Consider the following 26,938-nt stretch of genomic DNA (forward strand, 5'->3'; position numbering starts at 1 on the left):
CACTTCAGCTGGGAGGTAGCACGTGGAGGGGATACTCTCGTTCTACGGACGCATCAACATATCTTCCAGTTTAACACTAAAAATTTTAATTTTCTATTTCAGATACACTTGAAAACTTCGAATTTTTTGCCGTTCAATAAAAACTGCAATATACGTACTAAGTATTTTACAAGTTTTCAAAATATTTCATAAATAATGTCGTTTACACACCTAGATACAAATTGCTCCGAAAGTGAACACAATCATGAATGTCTACATTATTTTACTGCAACATATACTTGAAATTGAGATAAGGTGTCATGAACTCCGACTCTGGTATACCCAGCTCACGATGATAATTAACAAAGCATGTCTTGTTCTTTTTGCACAGAGGGACGTCACATTTACGACATCTGTTCTGGGTATAAATGTACCATCCTGACTTTGTCCTGGATTTCAGTTTGTGACAGTAAACACACATTTTATTTTTCAATCCTGCATTTGGCACCAAAACATGCTTGTCTTCTTCGGATATATCTCCGTATTGGGGTCCAAATCCAGCAAAAGAATCCGAATACGTATTTCCACTGGAAACTGGACCGGAAGAGAGAACCAAAGAATGCGTGGTGTTTCTTGGAGACAAACTATAATTGGACGGAACCCAATGGGATTTTCTACCTACAAGAATCAAAACTAGGTCAACGCTAAAATACATAAAATGGGGATTCTCGCTTTGTAGTCTTGAATTTCAATCATACATTCCTAAAATTTTTCGTATTGACGTTTCTGCAAAATGGCATTTTTTTGGCACAACTAAGCGCAAAACTTGTGTTATGCGAATTTATGAGAATTCAAATGTCCATTATTTTCAGCTTAGTAACCAGGTATTGTTTCTTGTACTTTTGCTATATTTACAAAATAAACTCTAATAATATAGCATCAAAGAGTATTATTTCAGTTTGCATAATGATACTGACCGTTTCCACTAGAACGATTAATCTTTAAAATTCGTAAAACAACACAACATTTTTTTTGAACACACTTTCCTAAATTTATTGCTAAAAACAAATACAGATCCACAAAATCTTAAGTATCAACAAAACCCCTAGAACGATTACCATGTTAAATAAAGCTTTGGCAACACACTGTAAAAAATGCATCAAAATGGACACAGGTCTTTTGATATTAGAGAAAAAAATACTTATAAGCAGTTGAACATGTAAAAGCTCAATACACAAAAGTGTAAACAAAATCGGAAAATACCTCAAAATCTGTATAAGCTTTGTTTCACAAAAAAATCTACCAGTTTATATATATACATCATGAAAAAAGTAATACTCTATGCATACAATTTACAAAATACAACGAAACCTACATGGACAAAAACAATACTCTAAAAATAATACTTGTCAAACAACCTGGCGTAGTTATATTTTACCACAACAAATTGTAAAAATATGGCAATGGTTTCTGTTAAAATCAATAATTGAATTCAAATAATAAAAAAAAACATTTGTATCATTATATATATCTCTCTCTTTGAGAAAAATAGTTATATATCTATAATAATAAAATAGTTTTGATATATTTTGAAAAAAAAATATAAAAAGTATATTATCACTTTCTGAGGATAATATCAATGACACTGAACAAGCAGCAGGACTCACGTGAGTTATAAGTACAGGGTCGTCCAAAAAAACCTGACGACCAATGTTAAGTCTGACGCCATGAAAAAATGACAATGACGATAAAGTGAAAAGTATGAATTAACAACCACTAAGACATAAAGCATTAAAATGTGTGAAATGAGAACATAAAATCTTTGTAAGCACTTGAATTAGGTCCCGATACATCAGTATCGACTCTTTGTTTTTTCCTTTGGCGAATACAGCAGTTTTGATATAAAAAAAAATAATAATAATAAACATGGCACAATAGCATTTCAAAAATCTCTCACAATATCCATCAGACAAAAACTACCTCCTACACATGGATACTATACAACACTAAGAGACGATTTTAAGACAATGTTTCAAACATGTTCAAGCAAAAGGGATATATTCTTGCTCAGGAATGCCCAAATCTCGATGGTAGAACATGAAACAATTCTTATTTCTTTTACATAATGGTATCTCACACTTACGACACTGGTATGTGGTGTAGCAGTACCAACCCGATTTGGTTTTGTGTTTTACTTTCTGACAGTAACTACAGGTTTTGTACTTTCCTTCAGGTATTGGAACCAGCGCGTGCATGTGTTCTCCAAATCGATCTAATCCCGTCCTCAACTGCCCCACAGAGTTCTTGCATTCCGTTTTTACCAAATTCAGTGCCAATGGATCCGCAGAGGAAACTTCGGCCTCGTTTTGAGGGGAAAGCGAGAAATCTACATCAGTGACTGCAGTGCCGCCCCCCACGTTAAACAGTGGCCAATCTGTTGTCTTCATTTGTGAGATTAAAGCGCGGCCGTCTGGTCCGGTGACGTTTATTGGCAAAGTAGCCAAAGACAACATAGACTGGTGAACTGACTGCATGGACGAGAGGTACTTTTCCATGGCAGCGTAATTATCCATGTTGATCATTTTCTGCATCGATTTCCGTTTTTCTGCCTTCTCTTTGGAACGTTTCGATAATTTGGGATCAATCTTAGGGACGGCAGTACCCTCCTCCGTGCTTCCTTTTGCTTCTTCGGTCCCCTCTGCATTGGCCCCTTCTTCTTTCATGGAAATCTTGTTTGCTGTAATCAAAATGAGGATCTTATTTACAACAAATTAACATATCATCAAAAGATCTGCGTTCATCATTAAATATTAAAATATATCCATAACAGCAAAGCTAAATGCCAAAAAATAATAATAATAATCCAAATTAAGGAAAAAAATAAAGGAAAACATTAAGAGGGGTACGAAAAATTTATTTTCTAAAAATACATAAAAATATAAATCCATCACCTTCAAACACGCTAACCCATGCAAGTTAAGAAATTTTTAAAATCTTTAGACATAAAATTTTGTATCAGACATCTTAAATTCAGCCATTGTAAAAAAAAAATGAAATCTTTCCACATACAATGTAATGTAATGCAATGCAGGCTAAATTTCTGTATAAATGGCAATCCAAGAAATCGTCAATCTTATCTCGTCAAGGGAATAACATCGTACTTAGCCAATAATCGCGGATCATAATCGGTTAAGATATTTGATATTCCTTGTTCGCGATGAAATATTTCAAAGCATCTCCTTGTCCCCCTAGCGCCGGTGCAGAGAGGAATATTACACTGTTCGCATTTGAAATGGGTGTACACACGCCATCCTTTCTTGGTTTTTGTTTTGTCTCTGTGACACTGAAAACAAACTTTGTATTTATAGTCTTCGTTTCGAACTAGTCTATGTTGAACACTGTGTAGATTAACGGCACTAGAAGCCAGTCGTTGAATGTTATACAGATCGTAACTGTTCGAGTGTTCGAATGGCAAGCGTTCATCGCAAGTCCGAAAACCATCTAGTGATGCCTTCTCTCGCACAAAGCCTGAAATAAGTAATCAAAGTACTGTAAACCATCTAAGCTATATACACGGCATTTCTTATGAGCACCAAGGAGGAACACAAGTTAACAAGATTGAAAAGTCAACAATGACCGTGCTTATTTTCCAGCATGCCTGTATATGGTCAGGTGTTACTGTAATGCATTAAACTGCTGTTTAAGGAACTATTCTTAATTAAACATTACAACATCAATATTTTCCAGTTGAATTTATTGATTTTATTTAAAATTTACAAACAAAAGTAAAGCATAAAAACCATTAAACATATGCAAGACTTAAATTACAGTAAAGTATGTGGAAGTAATGCGTTTCGATGCGGATTTTCCCAGAAAAGATTCGGATTTTGAGTGGTACGTAACATCTCATGAAATTGCTGAAAGCACATACGATCACCAATACAAAGACTAACGTCACAACATTCGCATTTATACGAAGATCGACAAATCCTTTTCATTCTGTTGTCAAAACCAGAAATGTTACTTTGAATGCGCCGTCCAAACTGTTTGCACACGAAACATGTCCTCTGCATGTGAGTTGACACAGCACGATGCGGAAGACCGACATTTTTAATCACAAACGAGGCTGCTATGTTCCGAAGAGTCACTAAAAGTGGCAGGTCGCTATCGTTGGTCGTAGGGCCTGTCCATCTATCATCCATCATGTCCACGCCTGCAATACAGTAAAAATTGCTTATCGCGGCGTCCATTCTTTAGATACAATACTGAAACATGTGACGATAGTTTTATCACCGTAAGCAATCTTACTGCCTACCCCCCAAAATCCTGTCGTCCAAAGAAATACATCAGGTGCCTTAGTTACAACACAATAAGCTAATCTATAAATTCTGAGGTACGTTGAACCCTTCAACTCATTTAAAGTAAGAATTCAATACACTGAGAATAAATAAAAAATAAATTAATTAATAAAAAGGTTAAAAGAAAGATTATTTATTGTCACAAATAAACAGTCCAAGACATAAAACTTAAATGAGTAATAAAGGGGTAATAATTATAATTGGGATAAAAATACGTGGAATTAACAGTACATCAAAGTATATCACAAATACATGCACCACTTAAGGGTAAAATGAAAATTTGCACATGCTTATATCAGAATTTTATATCATCATATCACTGATGTCTATATTCATGTGTTTGTGGTATCGTTCGAAACAATTTCGGACTTGAGGTCTACACAGACAAGCATCGCAGGCTTCACATCTGTAGTAGGACTTGGTAGGCAAGCCAGTGGCAGTTTTTACACCGTCCCATTTACAAACCACACATGCTTTATTCGTTGACCCTTGGACTTGAACCATCATGTGTCGGGATTCGTAACTTGCTGGCAAGATGGAAGTGTCGGAGGTGTGTCGGGATTTTGCAGCTTCCTCTTTTTTCCAGAAGCGCATTGGCCAATATTTTCCGGATCTCGAGTCCGATCCTGTAACATTAAATGTCTCTTCGTATCTCACACGCTCTGGAAAAAATATACATGTCCGTGCTTTAGTAAAATCCAAATAGGTGGAGATGACAGAATGCAGTATAGACAGAATTCAATATAGAAGATGCATCTCTTCAAAATAACTCGTCAAATAGTATAAAAACACCGACAAGATCAGTTCATATTTCAAAATTTAATGAAATGAAAATACAGGGAACAACATTTTTTTTCAACAAAAGACGTCCATTTGGGTCTTTCATCCATGTATTTCAAAAAATTGTCACTCTAGAAAATTCAAATATAAACAGAACTTGGCATCACACAAGTTACAATCCTTCATCCTACTTAGGTACTCGCGATTGCGCACAGCGATGTGTTTTCAAGTCTTTTTTGTGTTTATACCCTTTGCCACACTCCGCACACTCGAAAGGTCTGTCGTCTGAATGTACTCTTTGGTGAATAGAAAGCATGTTTTGAGTTGGGAATATCTTTCCACAAACATTACACGAAAAGCACTGATCTCGGGAACCATGTTTCTGCTTCATATGGTTATCATATCCTAGTTTTGAAGTGAATCCTTTGTAACAGATATTACATGTGAAGAGAATTGCCCTCCTTGTTGGTATGGAGTACAAGGAGTCAGTGTACGGATAATAAATAGAAGTCTTTTCGGCTTGCGAATGTTTAGGTGCACTTCCCCACTGGGTTTCGCTCCCAACATCTGATTTATCGCGTGGAAATGTCTGCAACCTCTGAACGTCCCCTACAAGGATAGGAAAACTGGTCAGAAATCTGCCATCATCATTTATCGGTTTTCTACAGGCTAAGTTCAGGAGCACTGGTGGGGCAGTCATGTAATATATGCACAACGAATCTTATCAATACTTGCACGTCATTTTCAATTTAGAGAAGTTTTAAAAAATCATTGGAAAACTAGAAATAATTTTATTTACACCAATAACAGTAACAACAGGCTTAATATATCACATATAACGACATATTTTACATTCATATTATAAATACTGATCACAATTTTAAAGTTTTTAAAAGTTTTGTCTAGTCCTTCATTTTCATAATACGGTAACATCGATGATTTTTCACATGGTAGTTATGCTTAAATCGCTTTCCACATAATTCACACTCAAATTCTCTGAGATTCGAATGCATTTTGAGGTGTCGGTTCAAATGATATGGTGACTGGAACATCTTGAAGCAAATTTCACACGTGTAAGGTCTCTCAGTAAAAGAGTGAAGATTTTTCATATGATGGCGCAAGTCCATTTTGAAATCGAAAGTAGCTTTGCAAATATGGCATTCAAATCCTTCCTTATCAGATTGAAAATCAATGGACTGACATGCTTCACGTTGTCTGACCAAACTTTGAAAATGTTCATCACTTTTGCGGACAGTGTTTTGTTCACTCTTTGTTGTAGAATGAATGTTTTCTTCAATATTACCATGGTAAAATATCTCTGCAAATCAACCACAAGGAATACTGTACTTCATCCTCTAAGAAGATGTTTAAGCAAAAAAAGGACAGTTTTACTTCAGCAACCTTTCATACACCTTTTATCCATCCTTACAAAAAAAAAATTAGTATTTTATTTTATTTAGAGGAAAATTAATAAGCTGATCTAGATACACTGACTCGAGACACCCCCCCCCCCCTTAAAAAAAAAGAAAAAAAAAGAAAAAAAAAAGGTTAATGACACAAAATTAAAACACCCACCCTTATTTAGGAACTTAACTTACCTAATCATTACAAAATTAAACCAGACATAATCACTAACAAAAGTTTTTTTTTCTGTATAATTTAAATGTACTCATTTGATAATTAAGAGTGAAAGAGGAGGGTGGAATGGAATATTTGAAAAATCTGAATATGTATTTTCTCTAAAAAAAATAAATAATATCCCCTCCATATAATGATAATTTTATCCCATGATAAACATGGCAAAAATGTAAACAGCAAATTTAAGATATCATAGAACATTTTCTGGGTATTGTACCATGGTGGACTAAAAAATGGCAGTTCACACAACAAACTTATAGAAAGTCTTAAGATACCGAGATACTTATGGTTTCAAAATGTTGAGATACTTAGACTGCTTTTTTCCAAACAGAAAATATAACCTACAAACCAAACCAACTGTGCAGTGGGTTAACAGATGCAGACATTCTAAATCCACTAAAATACTGAATTTTTTAGCTTCTGACCAAGTTGTGATTCCTCAACCATAGACCAAAATTAGCTTGAAATTTTCAAACTTTATCAATTTAAAATAGTGAATCTTCAGGGGAAAAAAAAAAAGAAAAAAAAAAAAAAAAAGAAACTGACTTCTATCAGACAATGCTTATTTTGGTCTCTGGTTTGTTTTCTAAAGTGTCTAGTTGTCAATATTCAAGTTATGTGCATGTGATGTACATAAATTTGACAAACACAAAACAAAAAGTTCAGAGTTGAAAAGGACCAAAAAAATCCATGCATTGCAACATACTTTTCTTCAGTCTATGAGCATAAAAAAATTGTTTTCATGTACTCTATTATCTTTCTCTGTCCTTGAATCTTTAGTCGTTATTTCTAATTAGCCTGCACAGGATGGTTATATTATATAGCTGATTCTTCTTTTCTTGCTGTGAATGTTCTGTTTATAATTGACAGAAAATTCACATATATCACAATTTTTATGTCATTGTGGAGTAGATGTGACAGAAAGCAGTATCTTATAGGTGACAGGTGTGGACAGTGGCCGAGAAAAATCAGGTAGCTCATGCACGATGAATGACAGGTGCTGCGTTCACAGAATATGCATATGTCCTAAACTATAAAATATGATTACATGTAACTAAGTATATTGTCATACTTAGATTCATAACCTGTGAATATTAAAAAACGCTTTATTTCATATCCACTTTTCTACCTGATGCTCTCCCTAATAATTTTCACTCAGATGATTCAACAAGTCCTTCAAATGCATTTCGCAAAATCCATTCAAATGTGACTATCTGAATATCATACAGAAGTCAAAGTTTTATAGCACTAGTTTTATGGTTCGTGAAAGAAACTTTTTTAAATGACATCATCTTATATCACTATATTTCTTTTTTCATTCTCTCCCTTTGGAAAAGGGCATGTTCCTTAATTTGAACAAAACTGAATACCCTTCATTGTAAGATACATTTTAGAAAGATGAACTGGACATACAGAGTACATACGAGGGTTGTCTGGTAAAATTGTGGACAAGTTGTCTAGATTGAAAAATCATCATCACTGCGTTCTAAAACTTTCACTACTTTTAGTACATTTTTCATCAATATATATAGCAAATTTCAAATAGATATCTGCTCAAATAAACGAAATATGAGACTTTATGTTATTTGTGGTATCGTCTTACGGCACACGGATGACAACGTCAAAGAGTCTATAGCAGTGTCACTTTTCTTCTTTGCTAAAAAAAAGTTAGATAATCCCCACTTAAATTCGGGGATTTCATTGATGCACAAACTTGATTTTCCCTTTATTCCTCCATAAACAGTCAAGGAACCAATCTCGCACACACATGGGAATTTCTGAAGATTTATTAGTAAGTTATGGACAGTACTACTAAATCTTATATCGACGATCTACAGTGACAGCGTCTTTTGCCATTGCCAGTAGCTGTTTGTCCGTATGTTTTGTTCTACCCGAGGACCCGATCAAAAAGCTTCCGCTTAGAAAACTCCCATTTCACTTGTATACTAAAGATCTAGTGATGTTTTTATATTTTTTTCTTCTGTAGTCATTTAAAGTTTCTTAGGGCGTCATTACTACATCTAAATCAAACTGAATGGCTCTCCAGTGCGCCGTAATGTCACCAATCATCACCATTTTTCGTATGTTGCATTTACCACTTTCCCATTTCAAATGCTTGGAAAACAGTCAAAAATTAAGCAAATGCCATGATATTTTACAAAAGACGAAATAATAGATAGTGGATTAAAAATAGGATAATTTTCCCCCCAACCTTATCTATTTAATACTTTTATTTCGAAATAATACTCGTGTATTCACTGATGAAACCCTGGTTTTTGATCGTTCGCTGTAGCACCGTACCCTGTGCACATTCAAGCATAATAAAATCTTTATTTTTATCTATATTTTATCAAAAAAATTAAGATGCACTTAAATATGATAAACAAACATTTGCTGAATATTTCAGCTTAGTGCGTCCATTATTTTCCGAGAAAAACGCTTTGTCCACAATTTTACCTGATGACCCTCGTACATACATCATAAACTGGGAAATAAACATTATATCGTTTTAATTTCACTATATTCATTCATCATCATTATTCCCACAAAAATGTGAATTAGGTTATATGTCAGAAGGCACATGCCTTAAAGCTTATAACAATTTGTAAAAATTTTAGCACTCAGCGAAATTAAAACAACCTACAGTATTTGATTAAAAGGCTCACTTAACCCTCTGGCTCAAGTGAGCTAAAAATCAACAATTTTCATCTTTTGCATCAATCATGAATTTCTAAAAATATAACATATTCAAAACAAAAGATAAACAGTTGAACTTCGGTGTCTCGAAAAAGGGATATCTTGAATATCAATGATATGTTGAAGTAATTTTGAAGTCCCAACTGCTTATTCCTGAAGTATTTTACCCTGGATATCTAGAATCCTCGGTTATCTCTAAGTATTTTCTCAGTCCCTTCAAGTTTGAGATAACGAGGTTTGACTGTACTTCAATATATCTTAAAGTAAACTTCAATGGTACACATAGGTAATCAAAGATTACAGAGCTCACCTCAATGAATGCTGTCTTTAAGTAAGGAAAAGCCCCACACTAAACTAATAATCTAGAAGTGTGCATCCCTAGATGCAGCACTTATTCAATTTTGATCTGATAAGGCTTGCAGTTATTTTGGAATGGACTTATCTAAAAACTTTAAACTAGTCACTCATCCAGAAAATGTAAGTCAAATCCAGCATCTGAAGCAAGTTTGAGTTTGAGAGTGTTCATCCCATGATGCATCATCCATGCAACTTTGGTTCAGATAGGCCTTATAGTTTCTTGGCAATGGACCTGCTCCAAAAACTTTAACCTGGTCACTCATCTGGAAAATTAGGTCAGATCCTGCACCTAAGGCAAGTCCAGTAGTGTGCATCCTTAGATGTATCATAGATGCAAGTTTGGACAACATAGGATGTATGGTTACTTGGAAGTGATCCTGCTCCAAAAACTTTAACCTGCTCCAAAAATATTTAACTGGTCATTCTTCAGCGGAAATTGCAGCAGCTGTAACCTTGACTGGTACAATGAAACACACTAGAAGCATCCTCCATGCATCTCTGATTAAAATAGGGCATAAAGAAATTTGAAAAGAAACCTACTCCAAAACTTTAACCTGGGATGCCGACACCAAGGGTATTACATAAGCTCCCCAAACTTCGTTGAGGTGAGCTAAAAATCATCTGCTATATCATAACCACCTGTGCAAACTTTTTTTTCCCCGTACAATTTCAAAAAACAATATTAGGTCACAAACTGAGAATATTACCTTTTCAATTCCTTCACTGTCATCTTCTATCCTTTTGCGAACAACACGATTGATATGGAGCAAAATGATATTTCCATTCTTTATATGGTGTTTCCTTTATTTTTATTCTTTATCAAATTATTCAAGATATTCAACTCACACACTCGCACTTAAAGTGTTTCATGTTTATCATGTTGATTCAGTATAGCTTTATACACCCCAAAACAAGATACCTTTCAGCAAAGAATACTACTTTAATCAAGCACATTGGAACTAAAAACCATAATGAAAGTTAACTTAATTGAATTTTACATTAATTTAACAATTCTTCAATACAAGCTGTGTACAAGTTCTTGCTATCATCATCAGTTCTCAATTTGACATAAAAGATATCTTGCTTTTTTGGAAATCCAAACTTACACAGAAAAAAGTTCTAATTATCCTGTGAAAATTCATGTCTGGTAACAAACATTATCCCCCCCCCCCCCCCCAAATGCATTCTGTGCACCATACTGAAACAACATGTAATGTAGATCTCCACTCCAATGTTTAATGAATATCATCTTCATACAGTCTATCAGGTTTTTTGTTTTCTAGTTCTTTTTTTAAATATTTTATAATGACGGAAAAAAACACTGATAGCTGCACCTACCCATTTTTTCTTCTATTGGTGCTATGAAATTTGATAAATTTGGTTTAGAAAACAGCTTTCCAAGCATTTACTTAAAATACACTACTACCTACCAACTACATTCATTTTTTACAACACTGACAATGAACACCAATATACATGTACATTGTATATATTTTAGGCTAAACTCTAATTGAATTAGATTTCTTGTCTTGTACACAGCTCTTTCTCTAACTCTTCAGCACACAAATATAAACACGCTCTACGAACACTTTATCAATTTAGCATACACTTTTGGTAATGAACAAATATGGAATGAAACTATCCAATTGCTAAGAAGTGTGACTAATATCATGACTGAAGATGACTACTATTATCATAAGCCGAAGGTTTAATAGACACCCATTCCTGTAACCATGGTAACACAATGCTTGCATCAAGCAGAATTCACTAGTTCACATGAATATTTTAATATTAACACCATGATTTTTTAAACAATGAAATGACCGTTTCTCTTGTTGTTGTCTGTAATGACAAGGCCCACTCTATATTAAAATATGCTTACTTTACTTTTAAATAGTTGTGTGCCGATTTAAATTAAGCATTGATAATTGACAATAAAATGAATGTGTACAAAAAATAGAAAATTGGGAAAGAGGTATGCATGTAAAGCTAAAAATAAGATGAACACTAATTTTAAAATTCAATATGGAAATTTATACCAAGAGTGACTTACTTGGATTATATTATAGGGAAATTTTTAAGATAGCTTAGATTATCCCTCTTTCAATATTCATGAAAAAGATCAAATTCTACCTACTGCTGTCAAAGGTTCACAGGATTGGGCACAGTTAAAAACTTAGAGCTTGCGACAATGTATAGTCACTTCCATGAAGCAAAAATATTCAAAAAAGATATCACAAAAAATATTTTTTTAAAGGTACAATTCATGTCTAATTGTACAAATCTATGAAAAGATGCAGATATCAAGGATTTCCGTTTTTTCTTTTTGAAACCATATTAATAAATTATAAACAAAATTAATGATTCATTAACTTAGGAGACTTTTAACTATGCAGAGGCAAAAAGGCAAAAACCCTACAGAACAAACACCTCATTGTTCAACAAATTAAAAAGCATTCAAACTTGCATTTTACATGATACTAGAGAACTTAAACTGCAAGTAAACATTATGTAACAGTCTGTATTCTAATGATTTACAGCCTTAAAGATAATGCAACTGTATATAGTTACCATAATTATAAATTTTGAATTCATCGATGACATTTTCTCAGAATAGATGTACATATTAATGAATATTTCATGGAGTGTGTAATGTAGTAATATTTTTATCTGTGGTAACACACTATTATGAATAGACTTAAATGATCCTAAGTTTAAATACCTGCAGAACTGTAGCTCTGATTGAGAAAATTCAGATAGACAAACCAGAGAGCTACAGAAGCTCCAAGCAATGTAAAAACCTCCAATTTTATGGCGCTACTTTTTGTTGCACACTTTCAGTATTATTTCTAAAGCATGGTATCCATTACTTAATTACCGTAAGTTTTGGGGTATAGGTCGATACTTTTTTTCTCAGAACCGTTGGGGTCGCCCAATTTAACGAATCGACCTTTCTAAGGCTCAAGTTTATGAAAAATGCCCCCCAAATTAGTGAAATTTACGTCAATTTCAAAACAAATCTGTGCCATTTTCGTAACTTTTTAAATTATTTTACCGAGAAAAAAGTACTAAACAATAAAAAAAATTAAATATCTTCCATTGATTTCTTACAAAATAAGTTCCATTAAATATCCGTCGATGTACAAAAAAACATTATATCATCTAGTAAATAATGTCTCAACGTATATTTACAACATGCTGTGTCCATCTTGTGAAGTTGGAAGTCGCAATCGCTTACTAAAAATAAAACCGCAACCGTATCAAAGTTTAAAATACGAAAGCGTTTTCACAATTGCAGTTGTAATCTTTTTTTTTCCATTTATTTGTAACAATTAATTGAAATAGTATACCTAAATATTTTTTCATTGTCTTGTGATATTTATTTAAATGTAAAATACGTGAAATAAATTGTTGCCAGTAAATTCCTAAAATTATTTACCAAATATACCGCTAGTCATAACTATTTTGTTTTATATCCCAAGGGGTACACTGAATTATACAAAGATTGGCTTCTAATAGAATTTTAATTGTCTGACAGATAAAGGGATATACACTGTGTACACAAAGGTGTTAACACCTGTGTTGGTTAAAACACCTGCGGGGCATGATTAAAAGATCCACGTGCCGTTACAGGGGTATTAGTGCTATACATCATTGAACAAACAAAACTGTGAAATTCATAATGACTGTTAAATTGCGAATGTACTCTCAATTAAATTTATTTTTTCAGCAATATCTCAAGCAAAATTATAGCATGTTAATATAACTAATTTCAATTGCTCACTGTTACATGTACTGGTAATAGTCATTTGCGTGTTTTAGCAAATCCCTGGACAAGAAATATAAAAATGGCGGTCATCGAAGTTAATATTGTACCCCGGTAAATAACGTCGGAATAAAAGAATGTGTCCAAGATGTTCTAAAATGGAAATGGTTATTGGTTGATTTCGGGTATTTCCCTAATAATAGCTGTTGTATACTACCGTATTTATGTGTTTAAGGACAGAGTCAAACTACGACGGCATTGAATAGGCAAGTTGGAGAAAATATGTTATATCACAATTCAAGGAAATTTTAACTATGTTTGTATAAAACACTATTAAAATGCTGCACTCATAAAAATACCAGTTTATTTTCTCAATACGTTAATATCACGGGTTAAATTAAAGAGGTTTACATGTTCTGATACATAGTATATAAGTAAGAATCTCTAGAAAATCGATAAACAAAGCTTCGTCCTATCTTCCGGATTCGTCCTATCTAAGGATTTTTTAAAAATTACGGCTGAAAATGAGCCTTTCGACCTATATACCCCATCGACCTATACCCCCAAAATTACGGTATCCATATATTTTACTCCTCATCTTGTTGCTTTATTTATGTTAAAATATGTTGGGAAAATTTACACACCCATGTTTTATAAATCTAATTTTTTTCAATATAAACATCGTCTTCTTTTAAAGATTTGACCCTCCAAAAATCTTCACTTAGATTTTCTTGGCATGTGTATTTTCTTTAACAAGCGTCTTTTAGCATGACCCCAACATGGATGTCGGAATGCAAATTTTTTGAAACTGACATTACAAGGCCACATAGGCCTGTTTGGAACTATTGAAAAAGTAAATAAAGTAACAAGATTAGGAGTAAAATATATGGTTAATTACCAGATACCATACTTTTGGTGGGGGAACACATATAATAAAAGAAATCAAACAATACCCGAAGCATGCGACCAAAAAAAAAAAAAAAAAAAAAAAAACAGCAACATAATTCAAATATTTTACAATGCATAGATGTGTAGCTCTCTGGTTTGTCTCTCCGAATTTTCTCATCAAGAGAGCTATAGTTCTCCAGCTAAAGTTTCCGCTGTGTTGCATAACACTAAATATTAAGAGTTCTTTTCAATTACAGCTAATTCAACAAGAATTTGAGATTTTTTTTAGTAGTTGTAAAGCCCAAATGTTGCCAATATCTATGTCCATTAGACCCTAACATAACTGTACTCCTTGATATCTGCATTGGGGGAGATTTGATGTTCAGAAATGTATGCTTTGGCACAATTTTACCTCTTGTTATGCTTTTAGAGCAAAATTATCTTTAAATTCCAAGTACCAGAGTATTTCATTAAAATCATATTTATTTAAAAGCTTTGTCAAAACATTAAGTCAATCATGTCTTCTTTAAAAACTTTTATCAAACATTTCTTGAACAACAAACTCCCATGTCACAATAAAAAGAACAAGTACCCACCTTTATACTGTGCAGGTCCCCCAGGGGGATACACCCAGGAATTAGACTGATCCCCACTGACATTGCTATCCTCATTAGACACATCCTCTCTCATCCACTCCGCCTGGGGATCTCCCTCTTCTAGGTCACCATGCTCCGCCCTCTGAACTCTGATAGCCTCAGCCCCTCCCCCCGCGACATTGATGTACATTTCCATTGCAGCTGCCTCTTCATCGTCAGATTCAATTTTAACTATTGTGAGATCAGTGCTTGTTTTTTCGGGAGATGGAGGCTTTGAGGGTTTCTGTTGGTTTGCTTCTTGTGTTTCTCTAGCATTACTGGTACTGAAAAAAAGATGAGTAATAATTAATAAAGAACTTCACATTCAATGAAGGCTGCCTAACCATAAGGTAAATTATTCCCTAATTCTCTCTCCAGCAGTCTTGATCAAACTCTAGTTGACCAAAACCAAGATAACTTTACTAATCAAAAAAAGTTTACATTAAGTAAATAAAGTTTCAACTTACAACTGTAAATGCACAGTGTGCATGTGTGTGTATGTTTTTTTTGTTTTTTTTTACCAGCTTCATTATTGAAACAAAAATATTTTTCATTTTAAACTTGCAAGTAAATATTAGTGTATCCACCCAAAATAAGTAAATGTTAAAATATAGAACCCGAGGTCTCTGAAGAGACTGAAGCACTACTGGTTTTTTTACTAATGACAAAGGATGAGAAAAAACAGCATTTGGACTTGGAACTATGGGAACAACAATAAACAGTTACAATCTTTGGTTTTGTCTCTGTGTGGCAAGTTTTACTATTTGGTTTGAACATACTGTACTGAACTCAGTTTGAAACTATAGGAGGAATATTTCTTTTGAGAGAATTTCACAGTTATTCTAATCATAAAAACCTAAGGAAATTACAAACACTTAATATACAGAATTATGTATCATAGAGTACTCATCTTGTGAATAATACCAAGAATTACTGAAATTGTCAAAGACCGTAAAAAGCATTTTGAAAGGATTTCACCAAAAAAATTTCTATTTTTATCAACCATAGCAACACTGATTATTTGAGTCAAAGATTAATATAGGGAATTATCTACCTTAGTGTTATTTACTTGTGTAACAAGATTTACTGAAATCGGACTAACAATGTAGGAGCCTAGGAGGAGTACATTTTTGAGAGAATTTTACAGAAATGTCTATTTTTTAATTACCATGGAAACACTGTTTGTTTAAATAAAATATACATATGCATGGAATTATGTATTAGAGTATAGTCTACCTATGTACCAAGTTTTGTTGAAATTGGACCAAAACTGTAAGAGGAATAGGGCTTTGAAAAATTTACACACACAGACAGACAGACTAACAGTTGGACATCACATTATATACCATTGCATTATAAGCTTCTCTGGTCTTTGACAAGGGGTTTCAAATTTACCCAAAGAATTGGTGAATGTAAACCAATAAATAAAATACAAAAAAGAAATTTTGTTAAAAGAAAAGAAAACAAACCCAGTATCTGATATGGACTCTGCAGCATTTGTGTTACTGGACAAATCTGTGTTCTGTTGTGGTGGCTGTGAACTCTGACTCTCACTACCTGCTGCAAAAGGCTTGTGTGTTGATGGCTCTGGTCTGACTTGTGGAGAACTACGATTGCTGAAGTGTGGTGATGATGGGGACATGCCTGGTGAACTACTGACTTGTAATTTGTCATTCATGACTGGTGTGGTAGAATGGCTGGATGCTTTGGGGGCTGGGTGAGAATTTGTAGACTTTCCGTTTTCGGTGGATGTGAGGGTTTGATTAGCGGGTGCTACTCGGCTATGTAATGGCATACTGTTGCGAGATCTAGGTTCAGGTCTGGCCTGTTCTGTGGCCACATCAACAATCTGTAGGTTAGTATTGTTACTTATTTTGCTGGCCACTGCAATGGAGACACTTTTCTGAGACAGACGCTGGTCTTTGTTTGACCGATCACCACTAGAATCAGGAGGGTCAGTCTGAATCAATTCCAGACTATCCTCTACAATGTCAATAACTCCTGGCTGCTGGGATCCCTGTCCTCCTCTTGCATGAAAGGGCATTCCTAACTTTGGGACTCGATCCCAAGGATCTGGAGCCACATGACTATAGCTGCTAGCCATTGATGCAGCATCATCAGCATGCATGTCTTGTGTTCTCTGTCTCTTGTTTCCAGGACTGGGTGGTTGGGGGAAATCTGAAGTCCTCTTGGTGGTTCTTTCCTGCACTGTCTTCTGCATTTCTGATGATCTTACATGCTTAAACTCCACCATGTCATGAAATGTGTACTTGTACTGATCATTAGCAGACATATGTCCCGTTTTAGAGCTCAGGCATTTATTAAAGTCTGCACAACACTTGATAACATTATCCACTTGTAACAAGCGAGCAATCTTCTCTACATCCCGGCAGTTCTGTTCTGTTAACATCATGAAGCCTTCATAAAGATACTGTAGAAATGTCTGGATGGATTCCTGTTTGATGTCTGCGGCCAGACGCACTTCCAGGTGAGATCCAACTGCAGCATTCTCCATGGACTGTAACATTGGGCAGGCAGCCACTAGTACCACACGATGAGCCTAAAATTGTCACATGATAGCTCTATTAAATCACACTGACATTTTAATGCAAATCAATAATAATAGATTATTAAGACAATTTGTTTCTTCTGCTTCTCTTCTCCTAAATTTTTATTTTATTTGATGAAAATGAAAGTACCACAATATATTTTTAATAAAAAAGTTTCAACACTGCCTTTTAAAATGGAGGAATTTGGATCCTGTTGATTTTTTCAGAAAATATCTTAACTCATGCCCCTAAGCAGTCTAGTCGAACCCCCGAACGGGGGTATACCCCCAAACGAGGGTTTTCCGTCCCGTCATGCAATGCGCAAGAACAGTAACTCTTGCCGTATCCAATATAAACAATCTTGCCTATATATCATTTATCAAAGGAAAAAGATCGATAATAATGTTATTTCTGCTATGAAATTGGTAAAATTTCTACAGAAAAAAAATTAACAGGTTAAGTTTTCCATAGTTTGAATTTATACTGTAGGAATAACGAAATATTTTCCATCATTTCATGAAATTATTTATTATTTTGTAGGACTTCTCAAATTAAGATTGTGGAATTTAAAACACAAGGAAAAATATTCTAAGAATGAGAAAATATTAATTTAGAACCTAGAATTAAATAAAAATAAATTACAATCGTGTTTTTTCAAACAATCATATTTAGTAATATAAAAAAAACTACAACATGTTGCCAAACATTTTATTTAATTCTTATAAGATATAAAAGACAATAAATACGATAGATTTCATTTGAATTTTATTTTTATATGTATTTTTGTTACACTTCCTGGGCATGATTATCGATAATAAAGACCGTTGATTGCTAGTCAGAGGAAACGCGGACTGAAACCCACGATCATAAACAATTCGATATTAGCACCATTTTTTCTTGCATTTTATTATGAAAATAAAAGATATAATGTAGAATAATACATTTTTTATATAATTTCAATTTAGTATTAGTTGCTTATGTCTGTTTATCGAATGTTTTATCTTAAATACCTGCATGTCAAGGAGCAAAAGATCGCCAACTTTGCCAGTGAATAAATCCCGATTTGTACAATAAAGTTGTATTTTTGTAAAATACAAACTCTAAAAACACCTTTAATCTATCATTTCCGAGTGGTTTTACATTTGCCAAATAATCCGTTACTTTGCACAGGCGATTTTTGTAAACCCCTACTTTTTGCGTGAAATACGCACATTTTTAAGCATCTGCGCATGCTCGTACCCCCGTTTGGGGGTATGGATTTCCCATTTCCGTTTACCCCCGTTCGGGGGTTCGACCAGACTGCTAAGTGGGAATCAAACTGTGAAGAGCAGCTAGCTTGTCTCTTGAAATCTCAGTCTTTTAGCTTGAATTTTGTAGACAAGGATAGTTTTATAGATTGACACAAACATGTGACTCTGTTTCACTCTATCACAGATAGCCACCACTGTTTTCTCCTTTTACCTACTTATCAGATATTTTAACATTAAAACTTTTAAACAAATTCAAGTGAAATCTTATCTAAGTGTAGAAAGTATAGTGCAAAGAGCATGTGCATTAATTATGAATCAGTAATAACTGTTAAATTTTCATCACACATGCTTACTGGTTTGACAATACAAAATTCAGCCAAAATAAATTTTGATGTATTGAAGTACATGTTCTGTTGCACTATATTATGTTATTTTTTTTCAGCACTGTGGCATAAAGTATCCTTTCCTTTCTTTTCCAAAAAATGGGACATGATTACTCTAAATCATACCTTAATATCCATTAAAAGGAGATTTTTTAAGAAAAAATATTATCATCGCTTTATTTTTGTTATATGTCTTCTAATTACCTTAACTGAAATTTACCTTCAGTGTTCAAGTATGCATTGGACAGTGTAATTAATTAGTAATTTACATGTCGAGTCACCACTAGGTACATATGGAGAGACAAGGTGTATTATGTGGATAACATGCAGAATACCAGGAAATTAATCAAACCTCAGCTTGTCACTGTCTGTTTAGTTTTATGCATGAGGTATTGATTTATTCCATCCTCATGTACATGTACGTGTTGCATGCTTAATTAGCATGATTACATTGTCATGTACGTTAATGCAACCCCGAATAAATTGACATTTTGCCTACGAGGGAGGAAAAATACCAATGAATTTGTTAACAACATGTAGACATGTACTGACACTTAATAAATCATCTGTAATCTAGGTAAACTACATGGATCCAAGTCTACAGATGAATAATTAACATCAACTGAACTACATGTAAATTTAGTCATTAATGTTCCAACATAAAACTTATTTCTTTACACCGAGTGACACGGACATCTCTTAAGGAGTGATGATATATGCTACAAAATTTAGAATGATTTCTTTGTAAAAGAATTTACATGTCAACTAGGTTTAGTGTAAAGGTGAAAAATAATTACAAAAATATATCTGTTTTTCAAAAATATGTTCTTTGTATTATTTGTGTTGAGTCAGGTGTTCGTCAAATTTTTGTGAACAAGCCTCTACAATTTATAAAAGCTTACGAATTTTTTTATGTGCAATTCTTATGAAATGAATCAACACAACTGATTTTTTTTCTTTTAGTATTTCTGTTTTGTTTTTTAGTTTTGTTTTCTTGTTTGTATGTTGTTTTTTTTTTTTATTATTATTATTCATGTTATTTGGACGGTAAAAAATGTGGTACTGCTAGTTTTGTGTGAGAGGGTTGAGTGTATATGGCACAGTCCATTAATCCCTCAAATTCCCTCCCCCATTCCAATGTGAAATAACAAAATTACAACTGTTTTATAAAAATTTCACCTTTTACTTGACTGTTCTTATTTCATACACATTATTTTCCAAAATTATGTTGTTACATATTAATAGCCGGCATAGCAAAGTCGAATTCTGCTTAAACTGTTGAAGACTGACTTGTGAGACACATACAGCTTTGCTTTAAATATCTAACATCTACCATATGTATGAGATTGTATTAATTTAATATAAATATAATACCTTTGTGACAACAGATCCGGACCGGATTATAGCATCACATAGCACCTGGCTCTTCCACATGGTGGCCAGCTGACACAACAGTGAGCTGGAGTGGATCTGGTTAGTGTAAAACTTCTGGTAACAATTCATGGTGACTGCAAAGAAAACAAGCTCCCTTAACTTTTTTAAGTGCATACATGTTTTCACAAATTTAAAGAGTAATATATATTTCTTTCATAATCATGATAATACACAGTATAAATACAAATCCTGAAAGATTTCTTTCTTCTATTTTAAGACATTCATCATGATCAGAGTTGCAAATTGTTCATTACAGTCAAACCTGTCATAGCTACCACCTGTGTTAAGCAACTTCCTTCATATGCGACCTTTAAATGAAATTAAATGACATCAACATAAAAAGGGTTGTTGTGTTTTTCTTTACAATCATCGTAGTGTTTTGATTTTCCCTTTCTTGCAAAACTTGTCATGGGAGCATGGGTAGTTTTTATCCTCAACATTGTAACAGTTGTAAAGTGTGAAACACGTAAAAATAAACTTGTTTTGGATTTTCTTTCAAAAAATAAATTTACACAAATGGGAACAAAAACTTTTTTCTGAACAAATAATTGTTGAATACTTTTTAACTATCAAGAATAAAAATGATTCAAATCTATGATGATGATCAGTGAATAGGAAAACAAATTCAGATATCACTATTTAGTATTCATGCTCGTACTTTGAAATTGCTAGAAAATGATTCTCTGATTTATGAGGCTACCTGAACATATAAGGTGGTAGACCATTTTAGAATTTCTGGTGATGTGTTGCTAAATACAGGTTTGACTGTAATTGTTGATAATTATCCTGTATGTACACATTGAATAAGAAACCATATTTTCACATTTGCCTTTATCAACCACAGGGTTCGACATTCACACTCGTCACCTCGTCATTTCCATCCGGGAATGATTTTGGACGACCTGATTTTCAGTCTAGCTCGCCCAAATGACAACCTGGGACAAATTGGGAATATTCAATAATGATGATTAATATTTTAAATTAAACTTTAAAAGGCCTTGAAAACATTGTTTCCTGTAACCTGACCGACCCATTCAAATAGAAGCTGCGTGAATTTTTCTTTCTGCCAAATCTGTGTTTGATCAATCAGCTGATGTAATTTTTACAAAAAGTGTTAAATTAAGTTTTATCTGAGATATAAAATATGTAAACCTAGTCAACAATCACGATAAATATAAAGAGTAATGATCATAATTGTAACATCTAGCATTTCCAGTGTGCGAAACTAACTTTTTAAAGCTACAGACAATTGGTCTACAATAATTTGAAGTTCTATAGACCTGAAAAATTTCCTATAGACCAAAAAAATTATATATCATTCTTTTTATTTCATTGCATATTTTTCAATGGCTTATTCTTTTTTCCCTACACTGCATTATATTATGCATTGGCATAAGATACATGGACATTTATAACCATGATTATTAGGTAATGAATTTAGTTTTTTTTTTTTAACACTTTGAACACGTGTTCAGATGCAGGGAACATTAAAATTTCTAAGAAGATTTCAATTCAATTTTTATCATTTTTTATGTATTAGTTAATCAATAGTCATGCAAATATATCACTGAATTTTTTATATATTTATTAACTATCTTTCTATCCCCTTTTGCAAAGGTGCATAGAGTGAATATTGACATTTTTTTTTCATGTTAAAATTTTCAATCTACTTTAGTTATATTTTTTATGTGAAATCAAACCAACACCCATTCTTTGGTTTACTGAGTCAGGAAATAATTTTATGGGATATTTAGTCGTATTTACAATAAACAGAGGAATTGAGGAAATTCGGACTACAAAAAAAATTACGATCATTTTAGGAACATTTAGAAATGTTTAAATAAAACATGTACTACTGCAATATGGATTAAAAGAAGGAGATTTATGAACAATAGAGCATTGAAGCTTAAGTTTTTTCTTGTCTGAAAAGTTTTATTGAGTAAAACGGCCAATTTTACTCTATAGACAAATCGGTCTTGAGGTATTCACCTTGTTATAGACCGGACGCTTTTTCTATAGATTTTGTCTATCGGTCTACCGTTAATTTCGCACACTGCATTTCCCCCACAACTTTCTGGTATCGGGTCTGTTCGCCCTATCTACCTGTTCGCATGAGTCCGTTCGCGCAGGGTCCCTTCGCCATAATTCTTGTTCACCCTATACCTCGTTCGCCCTAATATATATACCGTATACAGCAAATATTAAACATTTATAATTAATTTAATTCAATATTTTACGACTTGTTTTTTTCTCTCCAAATGTTGATAAAGTAATTTTTTTTAATTTAATCTTAATTAAATAATTCAAACTTGATATTAATGCTTTCTACATGCTTAATTGGTTTAATTATACTTAATAATGTCACTGTAATTTGGAGGTTCATATCCGTGTTTTTTACAATCTGCGTTATGTTTTGAAAACAAAGGACTGAGACGTTAATAGGCCCATTATGGAGCTGAGCAGCAAATGAGCAAGGTTTACCTTTGAAGATTGATAAGCCTTTTCACGGTAATTTCACAAGTAAATAAATAAGAAATAAAAATATAATTCATTGAAAAAAAATCCATTGGTTCATTACAACTTTCTACAATTTAAATAGGGCAAACGGACCCTGTGCGAACAAGTTTTAGGGCGATCAGACTCTGGGCGAACGAGAATTAGGGCGAACAGCATCAAGGGCGAACAAATTTTAGGGCAACCGAACATACAACCCAACTTTCTGATGGTCGTTTCCTGCTGCTAGACAGCCATATTGGGTGTCCACTGTAAACATCACACCTGGTTAATTCAGTCCAGGGATGTTTGGCCCCATTTATATAGGCCTTTATGGTAAGTGAAAATGACTGTTTTAAACTAGAAACTATTTTGTGTCAATGTGTGAGATGAGATTGTACATATTAGCAAAACAAAAAACAAAAAAAAAAACAACCTACCAACCCTTGATATTTATTTGGAATATTACAGGAATCAAACATATTTTCTTAAGCCTAATTAGCATTCTGATTCTGTTTATAATATTTGTTGCTTGTTTTCTTTGTTTGATAAAATACTGGAATACAGCTTTTGACATTCCAAAAATGTCTGGTTTACATTTTATAATACAAAAAGCACAACTTCTGTTGTGCTTTTTGTTGTGCAAATTCTTAACAAATTTTAAACAATTGCACATATTTGTTTCATTTGATATTTTGTTTGGGCGACCTGAAATTCATTTGGGCAACCTGAAATCAGTACCAAGGTTGCCCAAATGGTGAGACCAAATTTTGATGAGTGTCGAACCCTGCAACCACCATTATTCCTTCATTATTTTACCTTTAGCAGATAAGAGCCTGCACCAGGACTGACAAATATCATTGCCCAACTACCTGAGATAATGTTTTTCATGGTAAGGCAAGTCAATTTTGCAAAGGCACTGTACAGGTGAACAAAAGTCCAATGAATTATTGATGTGTTTGAAAGCAAGAGTATATTTCATTTGTTAAACTTACTAATGGCAAAATTGCCAGAATTATGCTTTATATAACAATTTTTTTCCAAAGCAAGAGCAAGTGTATAATGTACCCTGATAAGCTTAAGAATGACATGTATGTACTATGCATTGATCAAATCTGATAACAAAGATGACTCAATTCAAAAGCAGAGTATTAAGGCTAAAGCAAGTAAAATATGACAAACACATGACATTTCACCTCTATTGTACTTCACCTATATACCATTGTACTATATACACATTCACAGTTTTATCTCAACTAGTTATTCAGAAAAATTCAGCTATCATGAATGGGCTCAGAAGTTTTGACAAGTTGGTGTCTTCATTTAATTTTTAAATTTCAAAAATCATTTGTTAGCCTGTGGGTTTTTAATGATTGGTATAAAACTCACATTTAAATTTCTAATGGAGTTTTCTGTGTTATAACAAATAACTAGGCTTTAAGTAGACCTACAGATGTGCTCAAAGGACCACACAACCTTTGCTCCAATAGATCCGCCATATTCTTTTTAGAGAAGTGGATGGAGAACTTGTGAAAATGGATTAACAATACTTAACGGTCAGTTTTCTTGTGACAATTGTGTGTATTTATGTCAAAATTGATAATATAACACGTCTATTACGTACATTCAGACATATTTTAGACGAAATGTCAGTTGAAGTGTAGACCGTCACCGGTTCGAGATTTACACGTTTTCCAGAATCAAAACATGAAGGCTTGCGAAGAGAAGTGGATGTAGGCGAAAGCCTGTCCACTTCTCTAAAGAGAATAGATCCGCCACTGTAAAAATTTCATAATGAGCTCAAGGCGCAATTTAGTTTGCCAGATGAAAAACTGACATTTTTAATAAATGGCAAAAAAATAAAATCAGTCCCTATTTGATTTATCAATTATGACGAAAGGTTAGGCATAGTTTAATCCCTAATGGATTCACTGGTCTGTAAACAAACAATAGACCGTATTGCGAACATGCCCGACCAAATCCTTCGCAGAAGAATATAAATTGACCAGAAATGCCTTCATTTCATGTGAAAACGTCCTTATTTTTTAAATCACTGTAATATACAAACCTTATGAATAAAGATGAAAAATGTCGAGATGCTATGTGAAGTGAAATTCTAACAAATAGTGTGACAGGAAGTGCAGTTTTCCACCATTGTTCATCAACTCAACCGATTGCGCATTCTTAATGCGCATGTTCTTTGTCGTTGGTACATGGGGGACCTAGAGGGGTACATGTAACAAGTCACGTCCACATGTACTTTCCCGAGGGAAAATTTAAGCTGAGAGTTACGAAAATAAATAGCTCCCTACTAACTAGATTTTTTTCCATGTACACATTTCAATCATAGAGTGTTAGATTCTGGGTTTCTAATCAGCTACTAATATTGAATTGTTCAATATTCAGATATTTTAAAAGAGAAAGTGACAGAACAAATCCAAATGGAAGAATCAAATTGAAACACGAATATTAAAATAAAGGTAACACATTTACTTATAGGTCTCTGTCCAGTTAAGGATAACAATAATTTTCATTAACAAAATACATTGAATTTACATACACAGCTCTATATATAGATATACATGCTGCATGCTGTTTTATGATTGGGGGAGGGGGTACTGGGCCGGCTCGATCAGTTATTAAACGCATTCCAGCTAGATTCTACCATTGTCAATTTTGTAAACACAAATAGTAACAATATTGGTTGTCGTTGGGCCCCAATGGGAATAGTAACCATATCTTCCACTTTTTTTTTAAACAATTAAACCAGAAAGGGATTTTGCTTAAAAAGATCATATGATGCAAATTAATGGCTGAAATTTGTTGCAAATACCTCATTTTCGCCTAAAAAGTTCCAAATATGGATAAAATATTAATGCAGAAAAGAACCTAGCATTGAAATGAATTTAAATTTCTCCTGTCTGCAAACACATGAAAATCTCATATTTTTACTGTTGTACTCGGTTTATTTCTAACCATACGTGTGCATTACAAAAAGAAAAAAAAAAATAAAAATAAAAATTGAATAAACCTTAAAATATAGTGTTATATTCTCTTATGATAATAGAATTTAGAAATTAATTAGTTCCGTAATAGAACGTAATATTTTAAAGCAGAAAAAACGTTAATTAATGTATCCATTTATATATTGCATATCCAAAACAGTTCACACTTCACTGTTTTAGGTATAATATGACGATCCCATCACATGTACATTACCAGTCCTGTGACAAAACCCTTCAAAATGTACTTGATTTTTGACCCTGTGACGTTGCCCTTGAAGTTTGACCTACTTTTCAAAAGAATGGGTGGACTTAACGCCCTCTTTTGGATCTTTTTGCGACTACTCTACCAAGTTGTAAATGAAGTGAATCCAAAACATATTACAAGCGATAGAAAGAGTTACGTATACATGGTTATATTAGGTAGAAAATTTGTACAAAAGAAATGCCCGGTTGCCTAATCTCGGTGGAGATTCGGCTGGGCTAAATATTTGGTCTGACGGTGGGCGTCAGACCAAATATCTAGCCCAGCCGAATCTCCACCGAGATTACCCGGTTGCCATGAATCAAAATTGAAGCAACGATACATTAGTGTCGTCTTCCGGAATTTGGCATGTACCCGGAGTGGTTTTTAGGTCACGTAATCAATATTAATAGAAGGCGGGGCTATCGATCGACATCATTGTTGACATCTCTCTCCCTCCCTCTCTCTCTCTAGAAATTCGAATA

At 33.6% G+C, this 26,938-nt stretch overlaps 1 protein-coding gene across 7 annotated transcripts; it reads right to left on the reverse strand.

Moving 5' to 3' along the window:
- Window positions 1-237: 237 nt before the first annotated feature.
- On the reverse strand, window positions 238-25,395 carry LOC133191220 (hypermethylated in cancer 2 protein-like). 7 transcript variants are annotated; one of them, XM_061326964.1, is made up of 5 exons: window positions 25,276-25,395; window positions 20,655-20,788; window positions 16,568-17,658; window positions 15,060-15,382; window positions 238-657 (listed from the first exon to the last, which is right to left on the reverse strand). In XM_061326964.1, exons 2-5 carry the CDS (start codon window positions 20,781-20,783, stop codon window positions 263-265), a joined length of 1,938 nt encoding a protein of 645 aa, XP_061182948.1. In that variant the 5' UTR covers window positions 20,784-20,788; window positions 25,276-25,395; the 3' UTR covers window positions 238-262. The 7 variants fall into 7 exon arrangements, with proteins under 7 accessions (XP_061182948.1, XP_061182945.1, XP_061182949.1 ...); XM_061326961.1 differs by lacking the exon at window positions 238-657 and adding an exon at window positions 2,007-2,716; XM_061326965.1 differs by lacking the exon at window positions 238-657 and adding an exon at window positions 2,878-3,507.
- Window positions 25,396-26,938: the final 1,543 nt, after the last annotated feature.

This window comes from Saccostrea echinata, unplaced genomic scaffold (assembly GCF_033153115.1).
Source record: "Saccostrea echinata isolate AGI-Se365-2 ecotype Australia unplaced genomic scaffold, CSIRO_AGI_Sech_v1 ptg000023l, whole genome shotgun sequence".
Lineage (NCBI taxonomy): Eukaryota > Metazoa > Mollusca > Bivalvia > Ostreida > Ostreidae > Saccostrea > Saccostrea echinata.